The sequence below is a fragment of the Zalophus californianus genome, chromosome 3 (genome assembly GCF_009762305.2).
Source record: "Zalophus californianus isolate mZalCal1 chromosome 3, mZalCal1.pri.v2, whole genome shotgun sequence".
NCBI lineage: Eukaryota > Metazoa > Chordata > Mammalia > Carnivora > Otariidae > Zalophus > Zalophus californianus.
In genome coordinates this window covers 150,157,506-150,172,305 of record NC_045597.1, presented here as the reverse complement: position 1 = coordinate 150,172,305, position 14,800 = coordinate 150,157,506, and the positions used below count along the sequence as shown (strand labels likewise).

The 14,800-nt window shown below is 34.7% G+C and overlaps 1 protein-coding gene across 1 annotated transcript in view; it reads right to left on the bottom strand.

The window, feature by feature from the left end:
- Positions 1-11,560, bottom strand: part of COL3A1 (collagen type III alpha 1 chain) — a 39,242-nt gene extending 27,682 nt beyond the window's left edge. Inside the window, exons 1-4 of the mRNA XM_027590457.2 lie at positions 11,366-11,560; positions 871-1,073; positions 562-612; positions 3-116 (exon numbers count right to left, since the gene is read on the bottom strand). Of these exons, the coding sequence (XP_027446258.1) occupies positions 3-116; positions 562-612; positions 871-1,073; positions 11,366-11,444 (447 nt within the window). The 5' untranslated portion in view covers positions 11,445-11,560. The remainder of the gene's footprint in view (positions 1-2; positions 117-561; positions 613-870; positions 1,074-11,365) is intronic.
- Between the last annotated feature and the right edge of the window lie 3,240 nt (positions 11,561-14,800).

The window sequence follows — 14,800 nt, the reverse complement described above, 5'->3', positions numbered from 1 at the left end:
ACCTGAGGACCAGTAGGGCATGATTCACAGATTCCAGGGGGGCCAGGAGACCCAGGGGAACCTGGTTGTCCTGGAATACCAGGATCACCATTTCTCCCAGGAATACCAGGTGGGCCCTAAAAGAATCAAAGACAAAAATTCATAAGACAGTGAAAAGGCCTCGTGATTCAGAATTATCATCAAATTGTAGCTTCTCTGCTTTATAATATGAGGAACCAATATAAGTGATAAATTTTCTTGAGAATACATACATTTTTTATCTAAATCATGCGAATAATTTCAGCATGATTTATTTATTTGTAGATTGACCTATATTTTATTTTTCAAACTGATAATGGGGATGAAGACGTTATATAATGTTGGGGAAATTTAGGTATTCACATGTACAATTATGGATTCTCAGTTTGAGTTCTCTTGTGTCATTAAATAATGTAGTAGTCAAGGAAATGTCTGAATGATGAAGGCCCAAATATGAAAAGGCTATTAGAAGAAGCAAAAAAAAAAAAAAAAAGCAGACTACTTAAATAACTCATTTCATTCTACTGAAGAATGTTTACTTACTGGATCTCCCTTAGGGCCTTGAGGTCCATGACCATTAGGAGGGCGAGGAGGCTAATAAATGGAAAAGATACAGATTAAATAAGACATAAGAGCAACTTCCCCATGAAGTGTGTCCCAATTTGCATATTTATTTCTTATCCCCAATTACATCCAATCCTTAGTTTTAAACCAGAATGTTCATCTTTTACTTGTAATTCCAACATAGTTGATAGACATTACTTTCTTCTCCTTTCAGGCTCCTATGGTATAGGAATGATTCATGTGTTAAAATATAAATCTTGAGGATGTACAGATTTTCTTTAAACTCACAGCTGTTGGAGGCTGGGGGCACACTGCACAACATTCTCCAAATGGGATTTCTGGGTTGGGACAGTCCAATTCTTGTTCGTCACATATTATGTCATCACAGAGAACAGATCCTGAGTCACAGACACATATTTGGCAAGGTTCTGGCTTCCAGACATCTCTATCCGCATAGGATTGACCAAGATGGGAGCATCCTCCATCAACAGCTGGAAAGTAAGTTAGATGGTGTGATGTTGTCTTAGGTTTTGCTGAAATATGATTTTTGTTATGCTGTCATGACTTTCCAATAACCAAAGTGGAGATAGTTTGAAACCAATAAGTTCTTCCTTTTATTAAACTAATTTGTATGTTCTTAGAAGCATGCTTATGCAAAAAAAAAAAAAATCCACAAATTAAATTACCAAGAATATCATATTCTCTATACATAATTTGCTAACTGGTAAAAGTTTGCTTAAAATACCAAATCTGTTTATTAGCTTCAAAATGGCACACCATAGTAAATTTTCCTTAAGGCCAATAAGAATTTTAATTTCAATTATAGTAAGAATTTAACACCAATGGAAATCACACAACACTTAAACATTTATTTATTAATTGTGTAATTGAAAACAAGCCTTTCTAGCAATCATTATCCTCTGCTTTAATAGTAGACAGGAGCATTAAACTATGATGATTTTGTCACTAACTCTTAAGACTTTCTGGATTTTATTAAGCTAATTGGGAAATTCAGGGGAAAACAGCTATTCTTGGCAGCATAAAACTCTTCCAGATTCCTGGAAAAGCTTTAGCAAAGCTGACTGTATGTATTGAATATCACTGTCAGCTCCACTGGGCATTAGTAGGTCAACATGATATGACATAATATATCGTAGAGCCCATATGGATATAAAGAGAGTTCCAAATCACTAAAAATAAATGGTGTTTTTAAAAAATAAATATGGGCAGGGAATAAGTAAAAATAATAGGGAAAAATATGAATCATGGCCATGTGTATTTGTGGCTTAACATGGTCAAAAATTTGCTTCAACCAAAATTTTAAACTTGTTTCCTAATTATATGTAAGGTACTCAAATTTCAGCAGATATTAACAATGAATCAGCTTAGGGGTTGCCAAAACAAAACCTGGTCTCAATTCTTAAAGCATTAGCTGTGAATTGTGGTTGAATACAACTTTAGTTCCTAAGGATTATTATGATAGTTTGCCAGTAATTGAGTAAATAAATAAGATGTTTCTAAACATCTGCAAAAATTTTTGCAAACAACAAATGATGTACTGTTCAGTATTTATATCTTTGTGAAACAGTGAAATTTTATTTTCTCAGAGCAAACATCTTTAAAATGTCTCCTGAAAGAGGCCTGCTTGGGAGGAAGCAAGGAGTTTAATAACCATACTTTTTGCTGCCTTGTGGCCAAGAGGCCTTTTTAGTGGGTCCTAAAATTTTTCCATCTGGAGGTTGCATATGACCATGAAGATCACGTTTATGAGTTCCCATTTCTATATCCTCTCATATCTGAAGTAACAATGATTTAGGTTCATGCTATATACTTTGGGTTTAGACGTTTAGCCGGTTTAGCAAAAGTTCACAAAAGAGGGGTAATTGCAGAACCTGCAGACTGACATGGACTCCATTCCTCTTTTCCATTATTGCATACAGATATGACTTTAATGATCTTGCACTATTGTAATACCCTCCATCGATTCAGGAAGTTTCCAAGTCTGTTCTGTGTGTGACCATCACCCAAAGTGGTCGACAGCTAATAAAAGAAAGCTTGTTTTAATGCAATTTTAAGAAGGCAAGAATTTGTTTATTTTAAAAAGTTATTCTCATTCTTCCTCCATGTTTGAAATAGATATATGAGAACATTGGAAAGAAATACTGTCTAAGCTTTCGGAGGAGAATTCCTTTCTACTTAGTGAGCATAAAAGCTGAATGCCAGAAGGCTTACCTAATGCAAATGAAGTAGGTCTATTTAAACAGTATTATGAAAGATATGCTTAAGAGAAGCCCAATCTTTTTCACATTGTTATGAACAATAATAATATGAGAGGGGAGAGGCATCAAACTCATTTTTCTCTGAGCAGAACTGACATTTTGTATTTAGGAACTAAGTTCACTGTTCTTCAGAAGAGGTCTGAATGTTTTAATAAGATGGAAGATAGTTTAATAAATTGCATGAAATACATTCTTCAGTCTTTGGATTAGCTTCTGATTCTTAAAATGAAACATTTTAAAGCTTTCTCTAAATTAACATTATGGGGAATGTTCCAACAGATTATTTTTAGCTCAAGATTTGCCCATTAATAATGTGGACTTCAGGCTCCCCAGCCTTCCTGAAAATACCACTAGCGTACAGAATGTTGATTACAGGTAATAATACTGTATCGTATACTAGAGATTTGCTAGGAAAGTAGATTTTAAGTGTTTACACCCCTCCCCCCGCACACACACAAAAAGGTGACTGTGGGTGACTATTAGTTAACTCGATTGTGGTAATCATTTCACAATGTGTATGTATATCAAATCATCATGTTGTACACCTTAAATATACACAATTTTATTTGCCAATAATAGTTCAATAAAGCTGGGGTGGGGAGAAAATATAGTACTAATTTATACTAAGGATTCCTTCAGCTCTTTGTCTCTGGGTCGGGAATATCTTTCTACGTTTAACACAGGACCTCTGTTACAAAACTTAGCTATTGAATATTGATGATTTACTAAAGACAAATGATTAAAAAGTTAAAGGGAGAGTCAAGTATTTCATACTTTAAATATCTTTTCTTTGTTCTTAATCTGCCCTAAAATTAACATAATTTTTTCCTTGTATATTCATCCTCTCTGTTTATGTCTCATTGAAAGTATCACCACATCACTAGAAATAGTGTTTTCCATTTGTTCTGTAAACTATTAAGTGAGCACAATATTTACTTTTTTAAAAAATTGTAAATGAATTCATTAAAGTTGGGTTAAAACCAATGTTACATAAATGAAAATTGTTACTTAGCCTCTTGTGTCCAAATTTTATTAGAAACCATATGTATTATGCCTCTTAAACCACAGAGGTCTCAATATAAAGGTTGAGTCACTTTATTGTACATCTCTCTTTTTTTTTTAAGTGATGTTGTTCTAAGGAAAAGAAGCAAGTTGGAATGCTTGAAAAATAAGAATTAATGCAGGTTGTTTATTGCCATACTTATTTCACATCCATTTAAAAGAAGTTTGGCTCTCCTGAAAAGTCAGTTTCTGTAGAAACTTGTGGTTGAGAGTCAGACTGTTCTCTGTTACTCCATCTCAATCACCTTTGCTGAAAGGCAGTTTCCTCTAATTTCTTGTTCTGTGCATGACAAAATACGATTGGCAATATGTTCTCCCAGAAGCTAAACCTCTTACACAGATGTCTCATGGCCCTCAGTTTTAGTACCATAGTCTAATGATCTGTGGGAAAATCATGGGAAAGTCAAGAAGAAGAATGTTTTGTTCTCAAGAGGAATAACATTCTAGTTTGCCACTTGCAGCATTTAGAAATGGTTTTAAAAATGGGATTCAGAAATTCAAAAATGTTAAATAAAGGCAAATAATCTCATTTTTACTACTGGACAAGAAATAGATTTTTCCAATTACTTCCTTTACTGTTATTGCTAAAATGAAGTCTCCCTGTTCCAATACATAATTAATTTTAAACCCCACCCCTCATGTCACTTGATGTTTCTGTTCCTTATTACAAAGTACAGTCCTGAAATAAATTTATTTGTGACCACACAAGCAATGCATTAGACTAAATCATCTCCTCACTGGGATCTAAATTATAAAGCAAAATGAAGCTAGTCTATGACATAATCCATTCTGAGCTTTTCTTTCTTAGCTCTCTGTTTTGAAACTTCAGAGAAAAATAAAACCAAGTAACATAATCTAGTATTTTTAGATATGCGTAACACTTTCCTTTTTATTGTTTTTGTTTCCATTCTTTAAGTGTTAATTTATGCTGATCTGATAGAATTTTATTGTTGTGACTAAAAAATAGTATAAATTATGTTTGTCTTAATCCATTTTTGGAGTAAAAATAATATGCCCCAAAGCATCCAATCAAATTGTTCATTTGGCCTGAGTGATAGGTTTCAATTTTTTTTCTTCTCTTCTTACTGAATCCTTTTCAGGGAAAAGGTGTTCTTTAATCTGAAAATTAAAAATAACAGATATGAAATGCAAATTATCATAATATTATTTTCTTGTTTCTTTAGGAAGTTGAATGTTTTGTAAGTGTGAGTATATAGAATGTATATAGCTTCCAACTGAAGTATGTTTTGCTTTTAAATGACACTGTTTGGAAAACAAACATTTTGGTTAAATACGTTTCTGCTGCTTATATTCATCAGAATATTTTAAAATACGTTAGATGAGTTGACTAAAAGAACTTCAAGGAAATATCTGTAGACCTATATAGGTGGATAACTTCAATTTCAAAATGTTGTTTTACATGGACAAGGTGGATTCTGATTATTCTTGTCCCCACCAGAAAAACCAAAAAACAAAAAACTTTATGAATCAAGTCTAGATGTTTCCTTGCTTTATTCTTTATAGATCTATGATTTTATGCCTCCAATTAGAAATTTCCTTTAAGGTGATTAACATTTTGTCCTGCGAAAAATAAAAATAATTAGAGAATTAAAATTAAAAGTATCATATATCTAACAATCAGCAATTGCATTATAATATAAACTGATTAGTGACAAATTGTAGCAATACTGAAGAAAATATATTCTACCTGCTTTGTGGCAGTTGGTAAACATAAAATTTTACGTCTGATCACCAAACTGTACATCTTACTTTCCTTATCGCTAGGTCACTAAGTACTTTCACTCCCTACAGCAATTTTATTTTGCACTGGCAGTAAAAGTAATACTTGGGCAGAACTGGTAGAGTGTCTCCTATGTTGTAGGCACTCTTCTGAAGGCTCCATACACCTATTTTACTTAATCTTCCTTATGAGTGAGTGCTGTAATCATCTTCATTTTATAGATGAGGAATCTGAGATACAGAGGCGTTGAAAAATTTTCCTGAGGTTACGTGGTAGGAGTAAATCTACGATTAGAACCTGTGAAAGCTAACTCTAAATTTGACACTTTACTGCCTTGTATTCCTTTCTGCAGTTTCGAGGTCAGGATAGGGTTAAAAAAGCCAACTTCAAAGCTCTACCCCATTAGGGCTTCTAAGCCCTGCAAGCTCAGAATCAGAGTCTAAAAAGACAGTGGGGTTTTTTTGGTTGTTGTTGTCTTAAGGGATAACAGTCGCCTACAGAATATTTTTTCTATCTGGTCTCAAAACAAGAAGATAGCATCTGGAGTTGAGTTCTATTGTTTATTTTCTCCTGACCTTATGAAAAAGAGACATATCTCCAAGGCCACCCTAATGACATCCAGACCACCGACAGAATTAGTGTGTGATTGGGAAACTCAGCCTACATTTTATTATATCCAGAGAAGCCTGATTCTCATAGCAACTCTGGTGCAGCAACAACAAACAGATAAGTATCTACCTAAGTATCTTAGGTATTGAACACACAAAAAAGCGTATTTAGGATGTCTCACTAAGATACTGGTTTTCAACTATCATAGCTATATAGTGTAGTAAGGACTTCGGAGTTCTAGTTACTAAATGACTCATGTTAATGATCTTCTAACTTCATTAGAAGCTTCCCTTCTAACTTTGAACATTATGGACATAACTTGCAGTTCCAAAGAGTGTTTCTCCGATTTTAATTAACTTGAGAAACACAGTCCCTGGTTGCCTTCTTCCACACCAAATATTATAGAAAGTATAGTTTCAGAAAAGTAAATGACATTTCATTGAACCAGGACTTTCTCAATGCAAGTTTTCAAAACGAATTTAATTTTTAATAGGTTCTGGATCCTTTGTCTTTGATTTTTTTAGATCTTTTGGGCATTCTAAGTTTTGCTTTCCTCTTTGAACTTTTCGTTTTGTTCATTAATTGTACATTTTAAATGGCAGTTCTTGACCTCAGTCATGGAAAATACAAGGGTTTTATTAGTTAATCTGAAAGGAATCCACTTTTGCTGTGTTTTCGTTAGGCACAGACAGACATTCTAGTGGTTAATGTAACTCCCCAAACTGCAGTTAACAAATGATTTGTGGAAGAGTAGCTATCTCATTTTTTTCCGTTGTCATTTTGATACAAAACAGGCAAAGCTTCCCTCTTTGAAAACTCTGGATTTTTTTTACACTACACCTCCCTCCTCCCCTTCTTCTCCTTTTTTTTTTTTTTTTTTTTTTTTTGGAGTGTGGAAAACAATGGGACTAAGCTTTTTTCCAGGGAAAACCGTTTTACAAGAAACAGTCCGCTGAGACGTTTCCAAAAAGTTATTGCAGACCTGGAAATTTTACAAATGTTCTTCATGTCCAGCAAAGGCAATAACATCTTTCATCTTTAAACCTTTAACTCTTAAGCAATCCACTTTAATGACTTCAAGGCGGTGATATCATTTGATGTTACAAAATAAAAGACTGGACTACAAAATCTTTGGAACTTTGCACCAGAGTCATCCACAATGAAAACCATGAGGTTTCAGTAGATGGCACTCTTCTCTGAGTGACCACTCAAGGTCTGGCAAGTGACTGTAGGTGTGAAACAGGGACTTTTCTTTTACTTTGTCTCAACTCTACTCTTTGAAAACTCATAGCCAATGGTCCTTGATTTTTTAAAATAAACCTGTAGATCAGACATCAACCCAGGAACCTGAATTAGTTAAAAGGCACATGACCACAGTCTTTCCTTCTTTCCCAGAATTGTTCCAGTGGCTTTATTCTTTCCATTTATGATAGTGGGATGTTTAATTCCAGAATTTAATCAGAATAACTATTTACCTATAGGTCTTTAGATCATATGATGTTGAATACTCTGTGGGTGGTAAAATATGCAAGGTATCATAAATGAAAAACACAAAATTTTGTATCAATACTTTATTTACTTAAAGTTTATATTTTTACAGAACTGAAGATAATTTCTGGTTAAATCACAACTGAACATTTTGTTTCTCTTGTTTAAAGAACAGATTTACCAATTCAAAGTTGAGTGTTAAACAGAGAAAAATCTACCTTTTCTCACCCTGAGAAATGCATTCGTGGATATATTTTCTAAGACAATAGAAAAATTTTTTAGTATTCCCTTCCAGTGAGAAACAATTACAAAAATAAGAAAAGTCAGGTACTCTAGATTTAGTGTATGTTTTGTGTTCTCTAATTACTTAGGATTTAACAGAATTTCGGTCCTAGTCTTAACGCTGTCACTTCTGGGTTGTATAATCTCAACTAAAGCCCTGAACCCATGTGGGGTGCTGACACTGAAATACATGAGCAATTATAAATTCTCTCTTCTTGAAGGGACAATTGTTTCCAGTGATTTTATGCTATATTTTCTTCATTCAGTATGTTTAATTCTGGGGGCAACACAAACCCGAAAACTTGATTGCTACTTGATGGATTTCAAATTGTCTCCTTAAGCATAATGGAAAATAGACTCTCATGACCTGTAATAGGGAACGGATTCTCTTAAGTCCATTTATTTTGTAATTCTAAAACAATTAAAGTCTCGCAGTCCATTATCATGGTGAAATTATCGGGGTAGCAAAATATAAGCAAAAACATTACAAAACATTTAATGAAAACAAAGTTTATCTCTTTGCCCTTAATGAAGCAATATCACTAAATAATATCGATCTATTTATTTATCCATCTATCTAATAAGCAGTGACTAGAATACTTATGTCAAATAAGGACTACATAAAAATACTTGACAAATATTAAACAAATAGTTACATGTTATATGTGGAATAGTTACTGTGGAATTTTGAAAATGGCCATAACATTCAAGCTCATTTCCAAAGTTTCTGAATATGGTTACCATGTGTTTGTGTGTATGTATGTGTGTTGGGCAGTATTTTATAACTAATATACTTATTTCCTTAGGAAAGTAGTGTTTAATATTTAAAATTCACACATGTAATATTTTTAAATCTCATTCTAAAATATGGAATCCAGCTGTGTAACATTTATGTTGGCATTCGTTGTGTAAATGGTAACCCTGTCAGCCACTAGGTGGCGAGTCTTTGTGCTTAAGATTTGGCATGTTTATAAACTACAGGAAATATAAAACAGACCACATCTCTCCATTGGTGGAATAAAATACGTGAATTAAATAGAACTTTCAGAAATCTGTAGAAGGACCGAATACTTTGTGAAGACGTGTTTTAAGCTCCAGAAAACTTGTGTGAGTAGACTAGAAGTGAGTATTCCTGAGGTCTGTGCTATTTCTCTCTGGGATTCTCAAGACATTCCCAGAACTATATTGGACTGTTCTTAGTGTGCTATATATTCAGCCACCTTCTGTAACCTCTCCAAAGTTAATCCGCCTACAGAACTTCCTTATAAAATTTATAGGGAACACAAGAAGTACTATCTTAAAATACTCAACCTTTTTTCATGACAAATGAAAATAATAAGCTGAACAAAATCCCTCTCAGCTTCTCTTGAGTTTAAAAGCACACAAATGTATCAGCAAAATTTCATAACTGTTATTTTCTATAGCTAAAGACAAAGATAAAAAGAACTTCTGTAATGTACAAATAATGAAGGTATTAAACACTTTTTTCCCCTCTAAAGTTGGATCAAGAAGAAAAATAGCCATAGTGCTTATAAAAGATTGTAACCACCGGGCAACTACAAATATTTTGTCAGTCTTTTGAACCAAACACCAAAGTTTTGTAGTCTTTCCAATAAATGGCAACTCTGGCCCTACCCGTCGCCCCCGCCCGAAAGCAGGAGAACTTAAGAACTGTAAAAAAGGCAAATGTCTTTATTGAGGTACGGGTGTGCTGGAGGCATTTGGTACCCTAGCCAAGGACTGGGAGTTGTAGCATGTTCTGGGAGGGACAGAACGGGAAGGGAGAGGGAAGGGTTCTAGGAGAAGAGAGTGGGAGGAGGCAAGAAGAAAGAAAAGAGATGGAGGTACAGGGAGGACACTTGGGGACGAGGGAGGGAGTGATAGAGGAAGAAGAGGAAGAAAGGTGAGGAAATGGGCTTGCCTCGGAAAGGGGGCTGATGGGGGAAGGAATGAAAAGGGAGACGAGGTTCAAAAGAGCCAACAGGGGTGGAGAGATGGGAAGGAGGAGACAGGAAGGGAAAAGAGGACTATGTGGGGGAGGGTATATGGGGAACAAGCAATATGGGTGTTTCTTTTCTTTCGTGGCCATGGGCTGATGGTAACCGAAGCAATGTCAGTGGGTGTCCCCCCTACCCCCCCACTCATATATGACCTTAAAGGACATCAAAGATTTTATATGAATAAACAAAAACTATTTTCAGGCACGCTTGCCAAAACTGAATTTAAATGTAAACATTTTTGATTCTGTGCAAATAGAAACTGATGTGTAAATGATTTCTTCTAACATCTTTAAATTTAACATTTAAATATTTAAGTTTGTATAAACTTTGTATAAATTTTTTAAAATATTTTTAAAAATATAATTTGTATAAAAGTTTGTACTCCAATGTGTCTGGCATTTTCATGACTATGAGAAACATATGAGTTAAAAGAAATGTTTTCACATAACCAGGTAATGAAACAAGCATGGTTTGGGGGAAATTAGAACATGAAAACCATTGTTTACAGTTATTTGAAAACACAACAAATCAACCTTCTAAAGTCAAACAGTACCAGCATCATTTTACCTTGTTTGCAGAAAAGTCAAACATCCCCGTTGGAAACACTTTTTAAATATTCTCTTCATTAATGCAAATACAGTTAAAATGTAGAACATGTGAAAAACACTAGACCCTTAACAATAAACTATTAGAAATATGTATTAATCAACCATGGAAGTGTTTGAAACAGAATAAACATAATGACGATGAAACATTCTTAGCAGTTTGTATCCATTTAAAGAACACGACGGTATCCGCTTGTTGCCATTCTATAGAAATATATTCCATAATTCTAATAATGTGTATTTCCCTTAATTCATGTTGTTTTTAAAATGCATTACCTTATTGAGAAAACAATGCTCAATAGTCTATCCTTACAAAGAATCCAGCATACAAAAGAGAGTATAAAATTGTTACAAAAGACCAATAACTTCCAGACCGCCTAGGAAAGCATTCCAAGATGTTAACAGTCTAGGAGGGGAACTTTTTAAAAGCCATTTAAAAAGTTTCCAGTGCCGCTAACATGAAAACAAGTTAGTACAAGAACATCTTTATCTTAAACAACCAGAAAACTTTCAAATACAAAAATGACAATATTCTTTCTATGCAAATGTGAAAAAAACAAAAACAAAACACACCATCACACTCAGTTCTATGTTCCCCAGTTGGGAGCTTACAGAGGAAATTAACTTTGCAGAGGCTAATTTCCCCTTTATCCCTGTTTGTAAGGAGAAGGAAAGACAAAAACCCCAGAAAGTTTCTTGAAAGCAAGACCTACTCACCTTGCTGTTGTGCCAAAATAACAGTGGGATGAAGCAGAGCAAGAAGTAACCAGGTCCCCTTTTGCACAAAGCTCATCATGTCTAAATATCAGACATGAGACTCTTTGTGCAAAAAGGAGAAAAGAAAAGCAGTTCAAAGTAGCACCATCAGATGTCCCCTGCCCTTCAGCACCGGGCCCGTCATAAAACTCAGCCACTGAGATTCCTTTGCTTTGGCCTTAAATAGGAAAAAGTTTGGCTTCCCTCACTTTCCAGCCCCTTTCTGAAATATGAGAGCAGCACCCATCCCCTCAGCAGTAAAAGAAATGATTAATATGTCTTTTTCCCTTATAGAAGACACAACCCACAAAGTAAGAAAAAACACATCTGGAGTTTGTGTGCATCTGTTTGTGTCTAAGTTTGTAACATATTTTCCTTACATTCATGTTTGCATAACTTAAGAAAATATGTCAAAATGCTCTGCCTTGCATTTTCGTAAAAGAATTAAATGTATATATTTTTCATTTCCTCTGACAACATTAACAACTGTTGATTTTGAGAAATTGCTTGATGCCCTTGTCTTGGGCATGGCTAATTTGCAAATCTTATCTTTCTAGAAGTTCTTTATATTGGGATTTTGCCAGAATCCACCCTAACTCAATTTAAATAAGGAACTGTAAGAGATTAACTGAAAGAAAAGCCTCTGTTTGTTCTTCTCATCCACCCACTCTGGGTCCTAGAAGTTCAATTTCAGGCAAATGTCAAAAGACTAAGTATCTAAGCTATGTTTGAATGGCATCTTAAAGTTTAGATACTCATCAATAGCTATTCCTATTTCTCAGCAAAGTTCTTTAGCCAGCCAAAGTGTGGTTTCTTGTGAGATTTTAAATTTGTATGCTGCTTGCGAAAGCCAGGACAGGGTTTCCTAGAGAAGAAATTAGCTTTTTCATGTTTTGGCTTTGTAAGAAACAGGAAGGGAAAGGGTTTATTACATGGAATATCAAATGAGTCCCAGAAGAAGCTCTCATGTGATCTGGATTGGTATAAAGATTAGTATAAATATTTATAAATTTAGATGTTCATATGTATATTTTCCAAGCCACATTAACATAGCTTTTCAATGTAGTTCTGGATCTAAGGAGGGATTTCTGGGTCATATTTGAAAGAGGGACAAATACCATCTGTAAGTCTTTGATAAATCTTGGCCAGAGAAAGACGCTTGTCCACAGAACAAGATATTTCTAGTAAGCACAGTCTTTCTTTACACCTTAATCATCAATCCACACTTTCCTCAATCATCCGTGTATTCTACCTGGGCTCTTCAATTCTGCTCAAGTCTAGTCAAAGTCACTTGTATTTATTTCACTTTTTCCACATTAACTCAACTGTGCCCATTTCCATGTGTGTATGTACACAGAAAATTCTCTCCGCCTCACACCAATTCATGGAAGTCACTTCTCTAAGACCCAGTTCAAAACTGTCCTTCCTTAAACTTGCTTTCCTCTCTCTCTTTCTCTCAATTCATGTTATTCAATTTTTACTTAAGTCACATGTTATGCACATATTCCCAGGTATATGTATCTATTCAGTAGGGATGGATGGTGGTTAGCTTGCTTCCCGGGGCCCAGTTACAAAAAGCACAAAGATATCTCAATGTAGATGACATCATCTGATGACAGGAAAAGAGAATCAGTTGGACCAATCTCTTGTGAGTCTTCTGATTTTAGATTGGGGAGTCACCACTTGATGAAAAAAAAAGTAACTATTGGACAGTCATGAAATTAAGCTGTTTTACTGGATCATAGTGGAGATGTTGGGGGAAAAGACTGTTACATACATCTTTCTGTCTTCCAATTATCTTCATCCTATACTTAAAAATCAAAAACAAAAACAAAACAAAACAAAAAAAAAACCTTGCTTTCGAACTACTCCAGAAATATGATTCGTCTTTCTTCCAGTGTCTTTGACACTTGCATAAAAAATTCAGGTATCTCTATTATCTTATTGTTTTAGATGGTCGATAAAAGTTGAAGTTTGTTGAATTCCTTCATTAAAATCATTTTACAGTGTGAAAAGTTAGATAGATTATTTTTTAAATAATGCTTTTTATGCTTTATTTCAGCCATTGCACATACAATTTCTGTTGTGTTTTGTTATTCTTTTCTATACATCCCTGGCTGCCCTGACGTTAACCAGCTCACACCAACATGTCATTTTGCTCTCTGGATTGCATTTGGAGTTTTAACACAAATCTAAACACCTGCACCAGCAAAAGCACTGAGTAATCTGGCTCTCCTTTCACAAAGAGAGTGACTGGAAAGATGAGGCAAAACGAGGGTGTGGCAAATTATCAACCAACAATTGCAATCTTTTCCAGTTCAGTGGAAAGCGCAGCTTGGGAGAGATGCATGAGCACAGCTGTGATGGACTCAGTAGGCCAGTGAATGTCAGCACCGCTCTCTACAATAGCAGTAAGAAAAGCAATTATCTCCATCATGAGAAACACATGGAAGGAGAATTCTTGCTCTCCTTTCTACTGCTGCATGTATGATTCTCTTTTTTAAGCCAAGGGGATGCAGTATTTTTTATGGACATTTTCTATATGCTTTCAAATCACTGTAAGTGCCTTTAAAATGTATCTGTGATAAGATTCACTTAAACATATACTGAATCCATAGCAGAATTGCAGCCTAAAATAGGGTAATTTACAACTGTAAAACACAAGGCAGCTTTTCTTTGCTAGTCATAGAGGAATGGGTGAGTTCACTTAGTTTACGTGTGTGAAACACGCTCGAAGAGTTGTGTTCCCTCTAAAAGAATTTGGACAAATACCACTACGTGTGTAGTTGAGCTAGAAATATGGTTGAAAATATGTTGTAGTTAAAGAACTTGGGCATATCTAACCATAGACAGATCCAAGATTGAGACAATGACATTGGTAGTGGCCATGATAGGCAAATATTTGAGTGATTTACTATGACCAATTCTTCAAAACCCCTTTCTTTAATTTCTTCTTAGTCCACAAGGTAGAATTGATTGTCTTCTTATTTTTGTTTCCAAAGAACTATATTGCTAACCACTTCTCTCTAGCCTAGAAATTTTACTTTCGGACAAAACTCACATTTCCTTGACATTTAGTAAAATGAAGTGTGCTACAGTGTACTCATTTTGGAAACACTAAATATCTTTATTCCCATCTATTCTTTTTTTATCATGTGCCGGGACTACTGAGGTTCTGCATTTCTACCCTTGTATTTTTCAGCTGAAAATTACCCCAAGTTCAAAGAGGTTACATGACTCTCCAAATTACTCATTGGGATTGGAATTAAATAGCACAGTTTCCAATTTTTTTTTCAGCTGTTTTCCACTTGGATTAGTCACTGATTGTGGTAAAGATATTTTTGTGCAATTTAAGAATTGGGTGAATGCAAATTTGGCACTTAATTTTGTATGTCT